Source organism: Scyliorhinus canicula, chromosome 13, assembly GCF_902713615.1.
Source record: "Scyliorhinus canicula chromosome 13, sScyCan1.1, whole genome shotgun sequence".
NCBI lineage: Eukaryota > Metazoa > Chordata > Chondrichthyes > Carcharhiniformes > Scyliorhinidae > Scyliorhinus > Scyliorhinus canicula.
This window is the reverse complement of record NC_052158.1, coordinates 119317764-119340783: the sequence shown is the minus strand read 5'-3', so window position 1 is coordinate 119340783 and position 23020 is coordinate 119317764. Positions and strand designations below refer to the sequence as shown.

The following is a 23020-nucleotide window of genomic DNA, read 5'->3' as shown; positions in this document are numbered from 1 at the left end:
TGGAATTTAGAAGGATGGGATACTGCGTGAACTGGATAGAGTGAACATGGAGAAAATGTTTCCACTTGTAGCAAAAACTAGAAGCAGAGGACACAATCTCAGACTAAAGAGACGATCCTTTAAAATGAGATGAGGAGGAATTTCTTCAGCCACAGGGTGGTGAATCTGTGGAACTCTGCCGCAGAAGACTGCGGAGGCCAAATCACTGAGTGTCTTTACATTTTTTTTATAAATTTAGTGTACCCAATTAATTTTTTTCCAATTAAGGGGCAATTTATAGTGTTCAATCCACCTATCCTGCACATCTTTTGGGTTGTGGGGGGGAAACCCACGCAAACACGGGGAGAATGTGCAAACTCCACACGATCAGTGACCCAGAGCCGGGATCGAACCTGGGACCTCGGCGCCGTGAGGCAGCAGGGCTAACCCACTGCGCCACCGTGCTGCCCTACTGAGTGTCTTTATAACAGAGATAGATAGGTTGTTGATCAATAAGGTGGGTTATGGGGAGAAGGCAGGAGAATGAGGATGAAAGAAATATGAGCCATGATTGATTGGTAGTGCAGATGCAATTGGCCAGTGGCCTAATTCGGCTCCTATGTCTTCTGGTCTTATGTTGGCCTTGCTCTGTATCACAAACCTGCTGTCCAGCCAACTGTCCAGCCAACTGAGCTCAACTGGCCCCTGGAAAAGTCTATCTACAAGAAGCATGAAGTTGCATTTCAATGCGTCTGAATTATGGTTTAGGTTATGTCCATTGATATCTATAAGTTTTATGTGCATTTATGAATATACTCATCTGTCCATCACATTTCTGGTGTAATTGTCTGGAAAATTGTAACCAATTGATTTGCAGAGTTGTGATGTTTATTGCTTGAAGTCTGTGCACAAATATGGTGAAGTATAGAACTGAAGCCAACCTTTACACACTTCTTCACTCATTTACAGAGTTCCAATTACAAGCATACACCTCTTAATCCAACAACTACAGTTTAGTCTCTATTTATAAAGACTCAGGTAAAACTCCAGTTAATGTCCCCCATCTGCATACAATTAAACAAAAAATAACTTATAATTAAGAGTGAGGCTATCCATTGCTGGTCAGATATGCCTCAATCTGTCCACATAACTAGATGTTCAGATCAGTGATACTTTCATATTGGATACTATTTTCATAAATCATGTAATCATCTCACAATATGGGAAAACGCAAGGACTGATAGGAATACATGACATAAAAACCTTTAGAAAGAGAAAATTCTTTCTCATTGATCAGCGGGTCCAATGGTCTTTCTTTGACTTTTGTATTGTGATTAACTTAATAAGGTGACTTAATAGAGGCATACAAAATGATCAGAGGGTTAGATAAGGTGGACAGTGAGAGCCTTCTCCCGCGGATGGAGGTGGCTAGCACAAGGGGACATAGCCTTAAATTGAGGGGTAATAGATATAGGACAGAGGTCAGAGGTAGGTTTTTTATGCAAAGAGTGGTGAGGCCGTGGAATGCCCTACCTGCAACAGTAGTGAACTCGCCAACATTGAGGGCATTTAAAAGTTTATTGGATAAGCATATGGATGATAATGGCATAGTGTAGGTTAGATGGCCTTTAGTTTTTGACTTCCCATGTCGGTGCAACATCGTGGGCCGAAGGGCCTGTACTGTGCTGTATCGTTCTATGTTCTATGTTCTAACCAATCAATCTTATGACTAGTTTTCTTACTCCCTTCTGTAAATGTGGGCAGTATCTGCTAGAGGCAACTGAAGTCTTATCTACAAGCTGCAGAGTCAGCGAGAGGCCCACCTCACCCCTTTTCAGGAAACAAACTGCCACTTAGGCAGTTGACAAGCCAACGGCAGGCATTCTGCTAGGAACAAGGATCCTGGCAGCAGAAGTCACAGCTGCCAAGAGTTGCTGGCCAATCAGAGGCTGGCAGGTCTCTTGAACGATTATGCCACTAGCACGAGGTGGTGGTTGTTACCATCCAATGCCCAGTACTGTCGCTGAATCCCAGGTCATAAGAGAGTGTTGGCGGGAGGGGGTGTTGGGGAGGGGTGTCAACAGCAGGTCACGAGGGCCCTCTCCCTTCATTACCCCTTCCTGGGTGCCCCAGGCAGCTGCACAAGTTTGTTTGTTATATTCTCTGCGTGGTAGGATCAATGCCTGCCTCTGGGTTAATATTGAGAAGATACCCTTGCATGGACACTGATTCCCCACTTTAAGGGCCTGAATTAGTGGCGGGCCTTCCAGCGACTTTATCAGGATTGAGGCGGGAAGTTGATGAGATATACCCCCCCCCCCCCGCAACTCCCAGACACTACCCTCCTACTGATTAAACATTCCCCACCAAACTCACCATGAGGAGAAGCATTAATAATAACCCTCTCTTTTAAATTTTCTGTTCAACAACCTTCCCTATTAGCTTGTTCAACAACCTTTACCAACTGGGAGAAATGATGTGCCCTTTCTTACTCCTTCCTTCTGGTTTTTAAAATTTTGTTACCAGTTTTTGAACCTATCAACACATTGAACACTTTGCCAGGGTCTACTTTGCCGCGTCATTTTAATCGTCAGTTGGGGAACCTCTAAATGTTCTCTTTTCCAAAGGAAACAACTATAGCTTTATTACACTTTCTTCTTAATTTAAACTTTTCATACCCAGAATCATCTCTGCTGCCTTGAGGGCAATCATTTTCATCCTATGAATAATTATCCGTTGTTACATGCAGGATTCGAATTAGGAAAACAGAAACAGCACAATCTTTCGATTAATACTTTAGGCTGAATAGGTGTTCAGGACTTGAGATTCTAGCATTGGACAAATTTTAGGATTCCAGACCTTGCGTTGCATCAGCAGCTGATCCGCAAGATGATTTTTTTTTAAAATTTAGAGTACCCAATTATTTTTCCAATTAAGGGGCAATTTAGCGTGGCCAATTCACCTAACCTGCACATCTTTTGGGTTGTGGGGGCGAAACCCACACAGTCACGGGGAGAATGTGCAAACTCCACACGGACAGTGACCCAGGGCCGGGATTCAAACCCGGGTCCTCAGCGCCGTAGGCAGCAATGCTAACCACTGTGCCACCGTGCTGCCCTGAGATGATTTTTGATGACCAGGATATGCGCGCACCAACCAATTAAGGATAGTGGGTGGGCTCTGGAGGTTGGTGGGCCAATAGGAGGTCCTCCAATAATAAATATTCAGCAACTCCCCCTGTCTGAGGTGGGATCTACCCCGACCTCCCCCATGTCTGCTGTGGGAAACCATCTCCATCTCTTGCCATGTTTCTGTCTCAGTGGGGTGCCAACGTACTGACTGGAAAATTTCAGTTTGCTTCTGCTGAACCACCTTAAAATGCCTTTTATTTGGTCCAATAGGCTAGCTGCTGTAGTGGGCACGTAGCCATCACCATCAACCGTCACCTCGGTCGTCCCAGGATGAAAATGGCCTGGATGCACACTGGCTGGTGGTGAGGGATTGTTGGCCTCTCTGCCTCTGTGTTCATTAATACAGTTGGTCCTTTATCTCTGCAGTAGTCCAATTGATTATTCCACTTTTTAATTTCAGTTTTAAATACTAGAATTATTCATAATAGATTTATAGAATCATAGAATTTACAGTGCAGAAGGAGGCCATTCGACCCATTGAGTCTGCACCAGCCGTTGGAAAGGGCACCCTACGTAAGCTCACACCTCCAACCTATCCCCATAACCTAGTAACCACGCCTAGCCTTTTTGAACACTATGGACAATTTATCATGGCCAATCCACCTAACCTGCACATCTTTGGACTTGTGGGAGGAAACCAGAGTACCCGGAGGAAACCCACGCAGGCATGGGGAGAACGTGCAGACTCCGCACAGACAGTGACCCAAGCTGGGAATCGAACCTGGGACCCTAGAGCTGTGAAGCAACTGTGCTAACCACTGCATTACCGTGCTGCCCTATATAATTTAATAATTATATAACAGGCAACAATATTACATAATTGTTAACAATCATATAAAACAATTCCAGAACCTCATTTTCAATTTTCTAACACATTTTCCCTCCTTAGGGGTCTTGCTCTCACACTCGTTTTACACTTATCCACATTGAACTGCACCAACCCCTGTTGCTCCAGTTATCTGAAAGATTGAAATCACACCGAATCTGGTTCATTGTTACTCATCATTTGCTCAGTCTATTATTTTCTCGCCCCCAAAACTCCAGAGATTCTGTGTCTATATCTTACTCAAACCTCGTTAAAGGCAGACATACCTGTCCAATGAATGCCTATGTCACAATGTTGTCTAACAAGGCCTTTAGAACAAGTGGGGTCAGAGCAGGGGGACAGAAAGCTGCAACATGTTGTTTCATAGGTTAGCCTCTGAGCCATCAACATAATTTCTTGAGAAGCCATTTTTCACCTGGTTGCCATGGGAAGTGGCAGCACAGAGGTCAGAAAATCAGTAGGGAACCAGGCTCCATTTTCAGGTAGAAAGGGAAAAGGGGGATCAGCAATGGAGCTTGGAAAGTGGATGTGAGAATATTAAATGGTCATGGGCAACAAAAGTTTCAAATAAAGTAATGTTTATGAAGAATGGAGGAGGTTAGACAGGGAAATAGCTGAATGATGGTGGCAACGGCATGGCTATGATTTTCGACAGTAGATGGGCTGAGTAAGGAGCAGAGGCAAGCTTTCACATACTGTTAATTTCAGCCAGCCTAAAACACCGCTGCCTGGGTTAAATCAATTTCTGGTCTCACCTCCACTCCTCCAGGCTATCTCTGTAACCTCCTCCTGCTCTCAACTCTCCTGTGATCTCCATCTTTCTGACCCTGGCCTTAGGTACATGCCCCTGTCCCCAGCACAGGCTGCTTTCACAGGCTACCCACAACCTCTTCATTCTGGAATTCCCTCCCGAAACACCTCTGCCGCTTCGCTTCTCTGTCCACCTTGGAGATCCTCGATAAAGTCCACCTCTTCGAGCAAGTTTATGGTCACCGCCACCTAAAATTGCTTTCTTTTGCTCAGCATTAAATTACACTTCTGTTACATAGTGACAAACATTAAGCCAAATCTTCCACCATTTCATGCAAATACCGAACTAATGAAAACTGTCGGAAGCTAAAGGTTATTCTGTCCCACAAAGTATGGCATGGAAACTGTTATAACCCACTCGGGTCTTACAGGATAGGGATGATACACTACCTCGTGGAGAGTACGGGCTCCCCCAATAAGGGGGCGGGGGCCTCTTAACTTTGCATAGAGTCGGCCAGTCAGGCACCGACTAGGGAAGACCCAGTAGGGAACAACAGAAGCTGTGTACATAGTTACTGTGGTAAATAAAAATAAGTTTTATTTTTCTCTACAACTCCGTGTAGACTCCTTTCTTTCCCCCTACAAAACTGGCGATGAGGATAAAGACTGCTGAGCTATCGATGCTGCTGAGCCACCTCCTTGTATCTCTTGAAATGAAATGAAAATGAAAATCGCTTATTGTCATGTGTAGGCTTCAATGAAGTTACTGTGAAAAACCCCTAGTCGCCTGTCCGGGGAGGCTGGTCTTGGATGCAGGTTAGAAATTTTCTTTGTTCATCATGCCTCTTTTCGGATGTTTGGACGTGTTCAATGCCGGACTGGAAGATTGGGAATAGTACACACAGAGGATGCGGTACTTTTTCAGGGCCAATAATATCGTGAAGGACGACCACCAGGTAGTCATTTCTCTTACTGCCTGTGGCGCACATACATTTTGAGTGATACAAAGCCTTACCTGTGCCCCTTGCAACAGAAACCATATTGGTTCTTTTTAAAGGGATGTAACCAGCCTTAGGATGTAACCTACCTAAATGACCCTCTTGTTGACTGACCTCATTAACACTACACCTTGTATGCTTCAACCGATGCCAATGCTTATGTAGTTACATTGTATATCTTATGTTGCCTATTATGTATTCTCATGTATTTTCTTGAATTTTGTTTAATTCCCTTTTCTTCCATGTACTGAATGATCTGTTGAGCTGCTTGCAGAAAAATACTTTTCACTGTACCTCGGTACACGTGACAATAAACAAATCTAATCCAATCCAGCCTCCTGATCACAATGATGCGGTTGAATTCATGTCCAGTCACAAAGTTTTTACAAGTGGTAGGCAATCCGTTCCACCAGATCATTGCTCAGGTGGTGAAGATGAAAATGTACCCTGATGTCTCTCTGTAACTATGATGATAAGATATGTGGATCACAACTATTTCTTTTTGAATGTTGATTCAGTCAGTACATTGCATAATTGAGTCCAATGTTCTCCAAATCCAGAAGCGATTGTCTGTTAAGTTAAACACTCAGACCTCATTCTTACATTGATATACAATGCTAAATATATCATAAAAGCAAGACTGTAATGCTGATTTGTGTGAAGTACCTAAGGGTATGTGCTTGGCTTACAGAATACTCATTCTTAAGGTTTCAGTTAAAACAACTAATTTGTTCTCCTGTGTTTGTCTTCATTGTGAAGGGAAAAGTGTTGCTAGGGAATATTTTGAGGGGTTACATCATGTTGTTTTTCTTCACAAATGAAATTTATTTCAGAAAATGTGTCAGTGTTTCCTGATGATTTATACCATTTCTAATTCCAATAATATTGGTTCCAAGGGAAATAATTATGCCTCGTTTCGCACTCCATTGACTGGATCACATTCGCACTGCTCAATATTCTATCAGGTAATTCTGTACAGTGTGAGCTACAGAAGTATTGGGTTGAATTTCTGTTGGCGCTGTCGTGGTCTCCTGTGATGACTTCGGTGGCAGCCCCAGAGGAGCAGCATAAATGGCCTTGTCCGCCACTTCTTTATTTATCCTTTCACAGGGCTGCACTGGCTTGACAGCATTTATTGCCCACCCCCAATTTCCCCGAGACGTTGGTGGTGAGCCATATTCTTGAGCCATTGCAGTCTATGTGGTTTTGGCACACCCACAGAGGTGTTACTTATCCAGTATTTCAGCTAATCAAGATCAAGAGAACAACTGCAGAAATTCCTGCTAACAACACCCAATACTGGGCAAAGCAGAGTCACAGCCACTGGAAGAGTGCAGAATAGAACCATACGCTTTTGAAAGTGGCATACCGCATATAATATAGTGCTATGCATTACAGCAAATTGAGCCAATTGTGCTATTCTACCATGACCTTGTATTCTGGCAAATGTATGCAGCATTCACACCTTGCAGCAGATCACAAGTGCTGCTACTTTCCTTTATATTTTACATATTTCAATATTTTTTGTACTTCTATCCATTCCGGCTCCCATTCCCACGCACCCTCCCCTCCCACCCCCACCCCCCCACACTCCCCACCAGCATTGTTAAAATACACCGAATAATACCCTTCCCAGCAATTCTGGTTGCCCCCCATTAAACTCCCTGAGCCATTCATCTGTTTCAATTTCTGCCCATTACATCAAACAGTAACATCCCTGAACTCTTGTAATTTGACCTTTGTAGAAGAGATTACCCTGAATAAATAGACAATACTTTAATTTATTTCAGAGGCCTAAAAACCAAAAATATGCATCATTTATACATCTTAAATATAGCAATTTCTCCTGCAGAGCAACAGATTTAGATTTATTTTTACATTTATTTCAATGCTGGCATTAAAAAAAAAACATTTGCACTGCAGTGCAGACAATTACTGCTGCTAAAGAAATAAAAATTAGCAGTTAGTGCCACTACCTGTCAACTGAAAGAGGACAAATTAGAGCGCAGTGTTACAGTAATTAATCACATTAAAGTTTTGTTTTGCTATTTTGAAAGAAACATTATATGCCTATTAGGAGGAGAGGGAAGTCTGATCCCAAGTACGGAATAGCCTTTCACTCAGAACATGCGCTCATCTCTCCATGGCTCACATTCCTTAAGTACTCTCCTGGCATTGAGACAGGCAACGCAAAAACATTATTTTGTATATCCTACTTGTCTGGTCCTAATCACTACATCCTGTCAATTCTCAGACCTGGTATAAAACAAAGAAGATGGTCACAGAATTTTAATGATAAGTTAATTCCAGTCAGCCGACCAACATACTGCCCGAAAACTGCGGCTCTGCAATTAAAATTCTGAACAGTTCTGCAAAACCGAGTAAAGATTGGCACATCCTATGTTGTTCGGGCCCAGTCAAATGTTCGATGTAAGCAGCCGGTTATTTTTGGTAAATTCAGGTGCTGTGATGCAATTTCACAGTCGCTGTGCAAACAAATATGAACAAGGGATTCATCTCCTAACTTGCTGTAACCAAGCAACAGTATCCTGGAACTGGATGTGCCACATCATCAATTTTGCAGCCTTTTAGATATGATTAGAATTATTAAAACACTTTCTAAAGATAGGAACTATTAATAAGGGTTCTTTTATGTCGAACCTTATATGTGAAAGAAATTAGTTTTAAAAGGACCTATTGTGTTGTTAGTAAATACATTCTCTTGTAGTTTTTATTTGCCCTGTCCAGGTATTTCACAGTAGGTATAGGAAAAATGCAACCTCCTGTGTGTTTGCAAAATTCAGTATTTTTTGCTTGTGCTGCGGTGCTGACCACTGATCTGCCTGTGCTTATTCTTGCTGATTAGATTACAGACATTAATTAACTTTTCCACTTTTATCGGTCATTCCCCTTTAGGTTGCATTCCTTACGCCCACATTTCTTCTTATTGCTAAGCACTGCTCGCCTAAATGTTCGTATGCTGAGACTTAAAATTTCTTGCACATCTGCACAAGATTTGACTTTTACGACTGACACACCTTGTCTGATATTCTTGCAGTTAATTACTCTCTACTGCCAGCCCAATACAGACTCTATGAATTCCTATTGTTCTGCGTCACTTGATCTCCTTCACTGTCTATTATTCTATGCATTAAACCAAATTGCAGCTAAGAATTATAACTGGAAGGACGTGAGGCACACAAATATCATAGCAATGAACATTTTACCAAGAGCTGTACATACTGTTTCTTTATTTAAATGCATGCTGCGGAATGCAGGGTGAGTCCAAAATTAACTCATCATTAGTGATGATGTGGATATGCCAGTGTTGGACTGGGGTGGGCACAGTAAGAAGTCTTACAACACCAGGTTAAAGTCCAACAGGTTTGTTTCAAAAACAAGCTTTCAGAGCACTGTTTTTGATTGACAGTTCAGGATCCCCAATCACTCCCCATTCACCTGAGGAAGGAGCAGTGCTCTGAAAGCTTGTGTTTGAATAAAACCTGTTGGACTTTAACCTGGTGTTGTAAGACTTCTTACTATCAACATTAGTGATAATGGTATAAACCTTGATATGAAACAGCAATTACAAAAGTTTCAATGCCTCGTGACATCAAAAATGATTTATTGCATGGCCATTTCCCCCAGAATTTGACATACTCTCTGATTCATTTATATATCTATTACTGTGAAATTTCTCATTTTGTATGCTTGGCTGACAGCCCAGGCACCCATTAGAGTACTAAAACACCTATACCACAGAGAAAATATTTTTTGATTGACAGTTCAGGATCCCCAATCTTTGCTGTCAATTTCCCAATGTTTGGTTACACAAATTAAGTGGTTTCAAGGGTTTGTGGTTTTTATATTGATACTTTAAATGGTCAGGATGGTTGATTTATTTATTATGTTGTAGTGAAATTACTTTTTCTCAACATAGGAGAAAATTATAAATGGATTTTTTTGAGCTTATCTTTGCAAATATCATGGACACACCAGAGGGTTCATTGTGTATAGTGGGCCAATGAGCATGGCAGCACCATAGCTTGGCATGGGGGCATGAAGGACCTTAGGAATGGGTGAAAGAGCAGAGCATGACACAGGGGGCATGAGTGGCCAAAGTGGGTCGGTAAAAGAACAGATCTTGGCATAGGGCGCATGAGGGGTCATAGGGAGTGGCTGGAAAGGCAGAGGGCATTAGGGGGCATGAGGAGGATATCTTGAATTTTACTTTTAAAAGTTCCTCTCATTGAGATTAGAGTTCATGACTCCTCAGAGGAGCTGTGAATGAAAACTCTTTAAAAGCTTAGCCAACACCAAGAAAATTGCAGATGGGGAGGAGGTGCCCATTCCTGCAATGGGACCAGCTAACTTGGAAGTGCCAGATGCAGGCATTTTACGGGAGCCTGCATGCACCCTTCTAATGGGACTTCTGATAATCAGACAACCCCAGTTTGGGACTGGAATTTGCTGCTATATTTAAAGGGTTCAGGAGTCATCCCAACTCAATGAAAATCCAGGTCAACACTCCAGTTGGGACTGCATCAATGTTTTATAGAGGTTCACCATTACTCTTTCTTTTCTATTCCATATTCTCCATGCTCTAGTCGGTTCTCAAGATTCTCCTGCTCTATAACATGCTGTCATGATGGTTCACTGTTTTAGAAGTAGCTCATCCTGTCCCAGTTCTTCTTTCTCCATTCCAGCCAATATGACACCTATTTGGGTTTCAATAGATTTGCAATTGCAGAAGGTCCAGGAGAAATGGTGAGATAAAAGTAAGACAAAGTAGCACGTACAGAATCAAGAGTGCACAATGGATGCAAAGAAAATAGATCATGACTGTCTTACTTCAATCAGTACTTCAAAATATGTAAGAAGTCTTACCTCATAAATCCCACCAAACAGTGACATGAATTTACTCAGCAATGCAGCACACATACTTGCAATGTGAACAAAAGGTCCCTGTGGATTAGAATGGAAAACAATATATGAGTAAGACGCAAGTCTCTCGGCAGAGGTCAAAAATGAAAAACTATGCAAGGAAACACCAGGAAGGTATTGTGTCATTTGCAGCCACTCTAAAAGCCCACATCACAGGCTAATGAACAGTTCAGTCCATGTACAGATGTTAGTGCAGATTGAGGCAATTTCTTCAAAACAGTATTCAGGTTTCTATAGTTAACAATCACCATTCTAATAACATATCACACTTACTGGAAGTATTTTGAATTTTAAAATGTTGAATGAAATATACTATCATGGCATTTTAGAGTTTGTGCCAAATTTATACATTGAAAAATACATCATGATAATTATTTACATGAAATGTTTTAATGTTAGAAATATACACTTCTTTGAGTATTATATCCATTCTTTCACAAATGCAATTAGAACTGATTTGTCTCTAAACCTTTTATTTAACCATGATGTGGAGATGCTGGCGTTGGACTGGGGTGAGCACAGTAAGAAGTCTTACAACACCAGGTTAAAGTCCAACAGGTTTGTTTCAAACACGAGCTTTATTTAACCAAATGCTGTCTTCATGAGAGAATACTCAATAAACTCTACTAGTGCTCCTTACCTCATTATAGTGTCATGTGAGAGTGCCTTTAAGAATTGGATGTTTAAGAAATGTACCTTTAAGAAATGAAGCTGATCATATTACTGAAGTGATGTCACGGGGGGAGGGAGCTGAACTCACTTCTGCTTTTTGGGAGTTTTAGTTTCAGTTTGACGAAAGCTTGGGTGTGGCTGTGAGCTGCATTGCTGGTGATCTCTGCCATGAAGAACGATCTCTTAATCCTTTGGTGAAATCAGAATTGTAAAAAAGGTCTCAGTATTGAATATAAATCTAATGTGCTTCTGTTTGAAGGATGTGTTAAGTCTTTTGGATGTGTAAAGGAACAGTTTGCAGGATTGGGTAGTGTTGTATTATTTTCGGGGTTATCTTTGAAGTAAGGGGTGTTAAGAGATCCAATGTTTATTTAAAAGGTTAATTTGAGTTCATGGGATAAACATTGTTTTGTTTTAAAAACCACGTGTCCATAATTGTAATACTACACCTGGGGAACAAGTCGTGTGCTTCAAAAGCAACAATCCATTAAAGGTGAGGGTTGGTTGAACTCCACGATACATTTTGGGTTCTGAAAACACCTCTCCCATAACAATAGCCTTGGTCCAAACACGGAGAAAAGAACTGAATTGAAAATGAAAATAGAGCTGCTAGTTGAGTGACTATCTTTGACAACAAGGCAGCATGTCACAGAATGTAGCATCAAAGAGTCTGAGCAAAACTGAAGTTAATAGGAGTCAACGGGAAAACTGTACCAAGCACAAATGCTCTAGGCCCAAACATCTTCAGCTGCTTCATCAATTACCTTCCTTCCATCTTAACAATTTGCTGATGTTTGCACAATCTTCAACACTATTCTCAATTCCTCAGACACTGAAACAGTTAATTTCCAAATGCAGCAATACCTGGACAATATCCAAGTTTAGGCTGACAAGTGGCATGTAACATGTGTGCGATACAAGTGGTGGGCAATAACCATCTCCAACAAAAGAGAGTCAAACCACTGCCCCTTTACATTCAATGGTATGACCATTGTTGTGTTATGCTGCTTCGGATTTACACAGGCTGCTACTTGATGCAGTCTTAACTAAAGGATGCTCCAGACTCTGAAATGAGCTCAACGTGTTTATTGAACTATTAACAAAGTTCTCAAATGAGTTTGACTCACTGCTAATCTAACTGTAGTAACTTAGTCTAACTGTACCAGCTTGCTCTAAGCCACGTGCTAGGGTGTGATGCTACTGATCAACCCTGCCAAACTCTCTAGATGTCTGTCTGTGGAAAGAGGCAGGGTGTGAGTGCCTCATCCTTTTTATAGTATTTATGTCATGCCCCCTTGCGGTGATGCCACCTCTGAGTGTCCTGACTGCCCATCGGTTGTGTCCTATTATAAGTGTTCAGTGGTTGCATGTTTGCATATTATGACAACCATCACTGAATACCCCACTATCAACATCCTGACGATTATCAATGACCAGAAACTGAACTAGCCATATAAATACTGCGGATACTAGAATGGATTCGAAGCTCAGCTCCTGACTCCCCAAAGCCTATCCACAATCTACAAGGCAAAGTCAGGAGTGTGATGGAATATTCCATACTTGCTTGGATGAGTTCTGCTCCAACAGCACTCAAGGAGCTCAACACCATCCAAGATAAAGGAGCCCATCTGATTGGAACCCCATCAACAAACATTCACTCCCTCCACCACCAAGAAACAGTGGCAGTCGTGTGTATCATCTGCAAGATGCACTTCAGGAACTCACCAAAGCACCTCAGACAGCACCCCTTCCAAACCCACGACCACTACCATCTAGAAGGACAAGGGGAGCAGATACCTGGGAATGCCACGACTTGGATGTCCCTGTCCAAGCCACTTAACATTTTAGCAAGAGATGATCTAGCCACCTTCTCTCTTCACACTCGATAACATTGGGGTGAATTCTCTGCCGGCGGGATTCTCTGTGCCGCCAGCAGTGGACTCCCACCCGTGGGTTTACTGGCAGCATGGGGTGCCTACAATGGGAAATTCCATTGTCCAACTTCCCTGTTCTCTTGAAAGTCCTTAAACATATATTGCCTAATCCCAAATCTGCGTCCACCTTTCCTGTAACTCCACATACACCCAATCAGGCTTCTGTTTCTGAGCCTGCCATAGTAGCGGGCAACATAACAAAATCTATCCACTGTGACTGTGTCAGTGTTGTGTCTTTGTTGATATTCCTGCAGTATCTCATATACTCAACCACATTATCTTCTTATAAAGTCTCGCCTGGTTCTCTGTTTCAGTGGGGTCGCCCTCACTTGTTTCCATTCGCACCGATCTACTCAAATGCAGAGTGTCAGAGGAAATGATTCCTCTTCCCACCCCAGCACAGTTAACACTGGAATCTCCCAAAGAATCACTCTTGGCCCATTCCTCCTTGCCTTGTCTATATTCTGCATTGGCAACATCATCCAAAGATATGGAGCATAGGCTTCAACTATGGAGACAGCACGCATCTCGAATTTGCCACCATATTTCTCAAACAGTCCACTGCTGTGATATTTTTAAAGCCTTGCTAAAATTCAGACTTGATTGAGCTGCACGTTTCCTCCATTTAAACACAGGATGTTTATAGTCTTTCCACTTATTCAATCCCTCTCACCAGCAACTGTTTCCGGTTGAATAAGGTTATTCAAAACCTGAACATCCTCTACGTTGGCAGCATGGCAGCACAGTGGTTGGCACTGTTGCTTCACAGCGCCAGGGTCCCAGGTTCGATTCCCAGCTTGGGTCACTGTCTGTGCTGAGTCTGCACGTTCTCCCTGTATCTGCGTGAGTTTCCTCCGGGTGCTCCGGTTTCCTCTCACAAGTCCCGAAAGACGTGCTATTAGGTGAATTGGACATTCTGAATCCTCCCTCAGTGTACCCGAACAGGCACCAGAATGTGGCGACTACAGGCTTTTCACAGTAACTTCATTGCAGTGTTAATGGAAGCCTACTTGTGACAATAAAGATTATTATTATTATATCAAGTAGTTTCCTAACCCATACCTCTCCATCACAAAGTTCCTGCTTCCACCTCCACAACACTGCTCATCTCCACCCTTGCCTCAGCTTAACTACTGCTGAAGCTCTCAGCTGTAACGTTCTCACTTCCAGACTTGACTATTCCAACGTTCTCCTGGCAGCCTCTGGATGTCCACCATCCATAAACTTCACCTCAACCAAACCTCTGCTGCTTGTAAACTATCTTACATGAAATACTGCTATCCCTGTCTTACTATAAAGATGCACTTTCACAGACTTCATTACTGTACACAAAACATATAAAGAATTGTACAGCAGCCTTGTGGCTGTAGCTAGCTCCGAAAAGATATCTGCCCAGGAAATGTGACCCTTACTCTGCTGTGTTGCCCTTAAATCACCACATACCTCCCTCCCTTAAGTCCTTTACACAACCTTCAATAACTAATTCACTCAGTCCTAAATATTAACTAAACATTATGTACATGAGTTGGACAATTACAAATCGCGTCTTTGAGGGGGTTTTCTGTTCCTTGTAGAGCAGCGTAATTCTGTTATCGGAGATGCTTCCACAGGATCGACATTAACAGGAGCTGCAATAACGGGCACCTCTTCTGGCACAGGCAATTTGTTACCAGTTGCTTCCACAGAATCATCGCTTACGTCTACTAAAGGTCGATCAGGTACTTTGAAGCTTATTGGTCCTACAACATTCTTGATGGCAACACTGACTGCTGGAGTGTCGCTCTACTCTTCAAGAGGTCCACATGTTTACAAACGATCTGTCCCTCCAAGGCCACTTGGTATGTAGGGGTTCAGCCTTCGAGACAATGGGCGGGGATTCTCCCCTACCCGGCGGGACCGAGTGGCGTGAACTACTCCGGCGTCGGGCCGCCCCAAAGGTGCGGAATCCTCCTCACCTTCAGGGACTATGCCCACCCCGGAGTGGATTGATCCCCGCCGGCTGGCGGGAAAGGGGCTTGGCGCCACGCCAACCAGTGCCGAAGGGCCTCCGCCAGCCGGCACGAGTCGGTGCATGCGCGGGAGCGCCAGCATGCGCAGAGGGATGTGCTTCCACACCAGAAATGGCGGAGGACCACGGCCTCTGGTGCGGAACAATAGAGTGCCCCCACGGCACAGGCCCGCCACCATGGGCGCACTTCCCGGGGCCAGATGCCCCCCCCGTGACTCCCCAGGAACCTCGGAGCCTGCCCACGCCGCCAGGTCCTGCCGGTAAGGGACCTACACTAATTCATGCCGGCGGGACCGGCAAAGAACGGGCGGGACTTCGGCCCATCGCAGGCCGGAGAATTCGGTCAGCCCTGGGAGTCGCGTTGGACCCCGCCATTCTCCGAGGCGGGCAGTGCGACTCACACCGGGGCAATTGGGGGGGGGGGGGGGGGGAAATTAGGAGGACGGATGGGTCGGAGAATCCCGCCCAATAATTCTGAGGATGCAACTTGATTCACTACAGTTTCTCACGTGTACAGCTTCATTTATCATAAATGATCATGCTGTCCTATGTGAATCATGGCTTGATTTTGGATTATTTTGGCTGGCTTCTATTTCCCTGGCAAAATTGGAAACACAAGGCTCAGCCTCATTCTGAGATGACATTTCATTAGCAGTTCTACTGGTGAAACTTCCGTTGTTGCATATGAGTGATATGATAGCTCAGGAGGAATCATGAGATTTTAGTCCCCAAAGCTCCTTCTGACAGTGTCTTTAGGCCAGACTTGAGGAATGTAGCAATTGCTTTACACTCTTGAAACCTTCCTCTGGGGAGCCTTCAAAGAACAACGATGGTGTTTCTTTAGTGGAACATGTATGCCAATGCCATCAAAATGTTTGGCAAGAAATATCCAGAGTAGTTTACCAACTCCAAAAACAATTTAAGTTCAGTTGTGTTTGAGGAGGACAAGCCCATTTTTGCCATTATTGCCCTGACCTCGTCTTCCACTGGTGTAATCCTCATCTCAGGGGCTTGAAAAGTGCATTTCTCTTTCATGAAGTGAACTCCAGCCTCTGAAATCTCTAATAGGTTTGCTAATGCTTGGCCTCTGTCGATCCAGTTAAATTGACATTATTAAACGTGCAGTAGCCCCTGTAGCAGACTCTCATTGTCTTTTGGAATATTGCACACGCCGAATACACACCAAACGGCAGGCATGTGTACTGGAATTGGCCTGTGTGTGTGTTTATCATGACATACCCCTTGGAAGCATCATCTAATTGGAGTTGCTGGCACGCGTGACTCATCCAGCTTTGTGTAAGGTTTACATCCTGCCAACCTCTGTAATTTCTGCAATTTATCTAGCTTGGCGACTTGATTAACTGTTAGCTTGTAATCGCTGAAAATGCAGATAGTCTTGTCCGGTTTCAATACAGGGACTACAGGTGGTGCCCCCTTGGAGAACTAAAATGGTTGGATAATGTCTAGCTCTTCCTACCTGTTTAAATCATATCCACTTTCTCACAGAAGGCATATGATACCAATCTTGCGGTAAAGAATCGGGGGGGGGGGGGGGGGGGGGGGGTGTCGTCTCTGGATCCACTTAAATCTTAGCTTGTAGACCTTTGATTTTGCCTAATTCATCACAGAAGATGCTCTTTTATTTTTTTATCAGTTCAGGCCATCCCTCTTCCCGCACTGGAAAACTCTTGGTCCAAGTCAACTTGATTTCATTAAGCCAATCATGGCCAAGAAGGCTTGGTCGTTCACCTGTCACTATTATCACTGGCAGCTGAGTAGGCTGTTGTCCATAGCCTACAGGTTCCATAGTGGTGCCTTTTATTTTTATTGCTTCTCCTGCATAAGTCTTCAACTTGGCAGAAGTGGTCTTCAAGTTCGAAGATTGGACGCGCTCTCTTGGTTGGAATTTAAAAATATATTTGCCCGCCACAGTGGTTGTTGCCTCTGTATCAACTTCGAACTTAAGAGCCTGCCCATTTACCCTGAGTATTACAGTAATACGGGCCTTAGATTAAACAGAGAGCGCATACCATACCAACATCACGGGTGCTAGGCTCTTCCATATTGTACACTTGTAATACCTTAGTTGATCGATAACTTGGCAATCTTGATTTAGCTCTGTGCTGCTTCATCAGATGTTTTATTTGGTGCCTCCTTAAACTGACATAATTCAGGAGTGTGGTTAACTCCACATCGGTAACATTTCCCTTTTAAGCATTATTGACTGTTTGCACCTGAACCTTTATGTTTTGTTGGTGGCTGAAGTTGTTTTCTGCTTCGCAGCTGCTTTGGTGATTTGGGCATCACCACTGGCTGTAGGTTCCTGCCTTAACTGGCCATTTAATGCACTGCAACTTTTGTGCACCTTTTGCAACCCTTTCCATGGCCAGCGCCATCTCCATTGCTTTATTAAAATTGATGCCAAACCCGGTAAGCAATCTGTGTTGAATACCATTGTTGTTCACCCCACAGACTAACCTATTCCGTAATATGTCATTTAGGGTGGCTCCAAAATGACTACACTCTGATAATTGCTTAAGTTTAGTGATGTAAGTTGCAATTGATATGCCTGGGGATCTCGCCCTTGAATTAAGTTTGAATCTCTGGAGTATGACTGATGGTTGAGGTTGCAATTAAGCCTTTAATAAATCCACAAGCTCACTAAATGATTTGGAGTCTGACAAGCTTGTGGTTGTAAGATGCGAATAAGGTTACAGTTTTGAGTTCCACAAACACTTAGATGATTGCTTTGCATTTCGCCTCCTCCCCTATTTCGTTTACTTGGAAATAATACCCAAGGCCCCCCGATGCATTATGTCCAATCCTCTGTGGAGGAGCCAAACATTTTGGAGAAGATATTAACTCACTCAAAACCCATTCACTTACACAAAGTTAAAATTGGACCCTTTGGCACAGAGTGGAGTACAAAGTATTTACTTAATGACTGAATTCCTGTAATCAATTCAACTTGAACACTAAAATAACTTGAAAAATCACTTTCCAGCAGTAACATATTCAGAAATGGTTCTGGCTCATTGATTTTCAAATTGATGAAAATTGGCAAGCAGATCACTGGAGAAGAAATCCTGTATCTAATAATAACGCTTTACATCCATCACACAATTCCACAATGAAACTGCTCAGTATTCCTCATCAAAATGATTTATAAATATTATCAACCAATTACACAATAATTTTAGCTTCCTATTGCAGCTGATTGCATTAAGATATTTGCTGGATTAGTAGAGTAACAGTTATAACAATAACATTTATAATATTGGTTTCACAAAGACAAAGCTTGTGATGAAGCTAAAATATTTGTAGATATCCACCAACGCAGCAAATTTACCATAAGCCAGGCTTTGGAACTCTCAGAATGAGCCAACATTTAAGCTTATTGTTTGCCAACATTCAGACTAATCATGAATTCTTAACCTAACAAAGTTTTCTAAAGTCAGAAACTATAGAAGCTTAGCAGTTTGAAGCTTACAAATTGATGATGCTCGCCATCAGCTTACAATGAGTTCCTGTGATTGGTCAATGTAGTTTTAATGCATGCAACCTGCGAGCTCAATTGGGCCTGGTACAGGGAGCTCATCACAGGAAATCATACACCAGCAGCTCACATTTACCATCGAAACATTGAAAATAGGAGGAGTAGGCCATTCAGCCCATCAAGCCTCCTCCACCGTTCAATGGGATCATTGCTGATCCTCCATCTCATTGCCATACTCCTGCCCTTCCTCCGACAACCTTGAAGCCTTTAGTGTCTCGCAGTCTATACATTTCTTTCTTTGATAAATTCAGTGACTTGGCATTCACAGCTTCTGTGGTAGAGAATGCCACAGGTTCACCACCCTCTACATGAAGAGATTTCTCCTCATCTCAGTCCTAAATGGTCCACCCCATAGCCTGAGACCATGACCCATCGTTCAATAATCCCCCCCACCCCCCAGCCAGGGAAAAATCATCCCAGCATCCAGCCTGTCCATCCCTGTCAGACCTTAATACATTTCAATGAGATCACCTCTCATTCTTCTAAACCTCAGTGAATGCAGGCCTAGTCAACTGGATCTCACCTCAGACGACAACCTGCCGTCCCAGGAACCAGTCTTGGTGAACCTTTACTGCACTCCTTCCATGGCAAGTATATATTTTCTCAGGTAAGGAGACCAAAACTGCACGCAATACTCCAGGTGTGGTCTCACCAATGCCCTGCACAGCTGCAGTAAGACATTCTTACTCCAATTCTCAAACCATCTTGCAATAAAGGCCACCATACTATTTGCCTTCCTAACTATTTGCTTTTGTAGAAAGAATAAAGGCTTAAAAAGTAAGTGGCCATATAAGTAAACGTGGAGTCTTTATAGATGCTGTATTGACAAACACAAAAAGAAATTGTAAAATGTTTTTGCATTGAGGCAAAGTATTCCACTGGCAAAAAAATAACAGTGGTAGACAAAATATGTGTGGAAACAGGAAATTAGTGTCTGTGGTTAATGAGCACGTCCTGGAAAATGCTGAAGAATGGTTGAGAAGAGATGATCTGACTTTGATACCGTAACACCATAAGACCTGGAAACTCAGCTGCAGTAAAAAATGGACAACATTCAGGAAGCCTGCCAAACAGCACCACTTGTCAGGCAGCACATGGTCCAAGTGTGCATTCAGCAAATCTGTGGTACATTTATTTCTAGCCCCCTGAACTTTGGGAAATGAAGCAGTCACATTTTGCAGTTTGATCATGCTCTTGATACTCATCTGTAACAAAGAAGATAAACCCGTTGACAATGGCGATCCTGTTCATTTTTACATGGACAGCTTCTATTATAAATGTAGGTATAAAAAACTATGATGGGAAATGTACACACAGCTAAGATTTTTTAATTTACTATCGATAGTTAATGTGGATAAATCAAAATGAGTGAAATTAAAACTATTTCAATCGCAATATTACAAAAGTATTTCAAGCTACATGCTGTAGAAATTAATATGTTCTACATTAACTCTCCTCTTCCCTGCTGATTCATATTCGTATTAATCTTAATGTTACTCAAACTCCTCAACAGCTCTGGATTTAATGAAAAAAAACAAAGGATGCCAGGTCTGAAAATGACCTTAACATTTTTAAAACTGTCTTCCACGGAGGAATCCACTGTGTTGAAAATTGATTTCACATTTGGCTCATCACATCTGTGCTGGTCAAGAAAAGCTATGTAGTCCCATTCCACATTCCAGCTCTTAGTGGAAGCTCTGTATGTGACAGACCTTCAAGCAAAATGCAATGAAAATGCCTTTACCAGCCTTTCAGGGAATGAGTCTCAGACCAGCACCCACAGAGTCCCCTCAACTCTCTTCTAATTCTACTACCAATTATTTAAAATCTATGGCCCCTGTTGATTATCCACCCTGCTATGGGAAATAGGACCATGCTCCTCATAATTTTATACATCTCAGTTAAATCTCTTGTCAGCTCCCTCAGTTCCAAAGAGAACAACGCCAACCCTATCTAACCTTTCTTAGGTGTCAAAGACTCTTGTACTTAGGTGTCCGAAGAGGGTGCTTGTAGATTCGGTACCAGTTTAGATCTCTGTATCAGTGTCAGCCTTAAATGAGAGGAGGCTCCACAGGTATGGAATTGTTCCATGTTTGGTTAGGTTTTTCCGTTGATCTTGATGGAGGGAGAGACCGGACCTTGCCCTGGGATGGGTGGGTAATGGGCTCGAGTCTTCTTGAGGTTGAGACTGAGACTGATTCTTTGGGATGCTTCCACGAAGGTGTCAAGCATGGTTTGAAGATTCTCCGAGAGATTGGAGATGGCGATCTCATCCGCACATGACATCCATGAGTGATGTCAGTGTTGTTTTCTTCTTGTGTTTCAACCGGTTGAGGTAGAAAGTTTTTCTGTCCATCCTGTAGGCAATGCCCACTCTACTTGGAAGCTTTCTCTTGACAAGGTGAAGAATGGTGCTGAAGACGGATAAATGGGTGGGGGGGTGATGACACATCCGTGCTCGACTCCTGTCTTGGCCTGGAAGGTTTCTGTCTTATTTGCGTTGGTGAGGACTATTGCTGACATCTTTTTGTGGAGGTGGTGGAGGATCTGGATGAATTTGACTGGGTCTTCCATAGCACTTCCCGATTGACTGAACCAAAGCCTTGGTCAGATCGATGAAGGCCATGCAGGGTGGTTGATGTTGCTCCTTGCATTTCTCTTGAAGTGAGTAGTGGAAATCATGTCCGCTGTTCTACAGCTTGGTCCAACATCACACTGGCTTTGGAGAAGGATTTCTTCAGAGACTGGGAGAGCGTGGCTAGCGAAGATTCGGGTGATGATCTTCCTGTCAATTAAGGATAGGGAGATTCCTCAGTTGTTCCCACAGTCCGTTTTGTCCTCTTTCTTGTAGATGGTAGCACTGACAGCATCATGGAGGTTGGCAGGAACTTCTTCTCTGTCCCAGGTTTTAAGCAACAGCTGATGGAGATAACAGGTGCTCACTTCTCCTCCAAGTTTGAACCCCTCCGCTGGGATCCCATCCACTCCTGCAGCTTTTCCATCCTTGATGTGTTTAATGGCAGCATTGACTTCATCTATGCTTGGTGGGAGTCCAAGATCAACTTTGATGGCAGTTGGGAGATTTCCTCAAACACGTCCTCATCTATAGTGTATCATGGTTTAGCAGCTCTTTGAAATATTCTCTCCATCAAAGGCCATTGTTTTCTCTATCTCTCAAGAGGGTTTATCTGCAGCAGTTTGAGGCACCAGTATTGGGTCCATATATTGCCTTGGCGGCACTGAAGAAGCCTCGAGTGTCATGCTTGTTGGTGAGGAGTTGCAGCTCCTTAGCTTTCTCAGTCCACCATTGTTTCTTGATTTCCTTAGTTTTTCTTTGCTTAGCTTTCCTCTCCTTGTTGCTGAGGTTTTGGTTGGTGTGGTCATTCTCGTAGAGCCAGTCTTGGTGTTTCCTGGTCTTGTAGCCAATGGTTTCTTCACAGCTTGAGATAATGGCTGTCTTCAGCTCTTTCCCATTTTCCTTTACTCCATTTGAATGAGCGCTTTGGTGATTTTGGTGAAGATATTGTTGGAGGTTCACCAGCATGCTTGGCTCTTGAAGCCTCTCAACATTGGCCTTTTGTCTCTGCTGTTTCTTCATCTTCCACTGCTTCTGGTGGAGATTGATGGACATAGAGGAGCAGATGAACTGGTGGTCTGTCCAGTAGTCATCTGCACTGGTCATCGCTTTGGTGAAGAGGCACCCGTTTGGTCTCGGGATCGGACAATGACGATCATGTGCCAGTGCTTTGATCATGGCTTCTTCAGGAAGACCTGAACTTCCTGTAAAATATGGTGACCATAACTGTGTGCAGTACTCTAGCTGTGGCATAACTAGTTTCTTATACTGTTCTGTCATAACCTCCCTGTTCTTATTCTCTATGCCTTAATCAATAAAGGAAAGTATTCCATATGCCTTCTTAACCACCGTATCTGTTATATGCTAGTTGTGACTGGCTAATGGAATGATTGCAGAAACATAGATGTGTCTGAACAATAACTGGTTTATTGAACAACTTAACTATTTACAGATATAGAACACAATAGGTGTTACTCAGTCTAAGCCTTAACCTTTCTTCCTCTGGACTCCAGGTCATGTGACTCTTCTGCATCATCATGTGGGGCAGTACTATTTTCTCAGTCCCACAAATTAACTCTTTCAACC

At 43.0% G+C, this 23020-nt stretch overlaps 1 protein-coding gene across 4 annotated transcripts in view; it reads right to left on the bottom strand.

The window, feature by feature from the left end:
- The window catches only part of clcn2c (chloride channel 2c), a 677449-nt gene that overhangs the window by 301989 nt on the left and 352440 nt on the right, over nt 1-23020 (bottom strand). For all 4 annotated transcript variants that reach the window (XM_038815641.1, XM_038815642.1, XM_038815644.1 and 1 more), the window contains one exon: nt 10632-10709. In XM_038815641.1, the coding sequence (XP_038671569.1) occupies nt 10632-10709 (78 nt within the window). The remainder of the gene's footprint in view (nt 1-10631; nt 10710-23020) is intronic.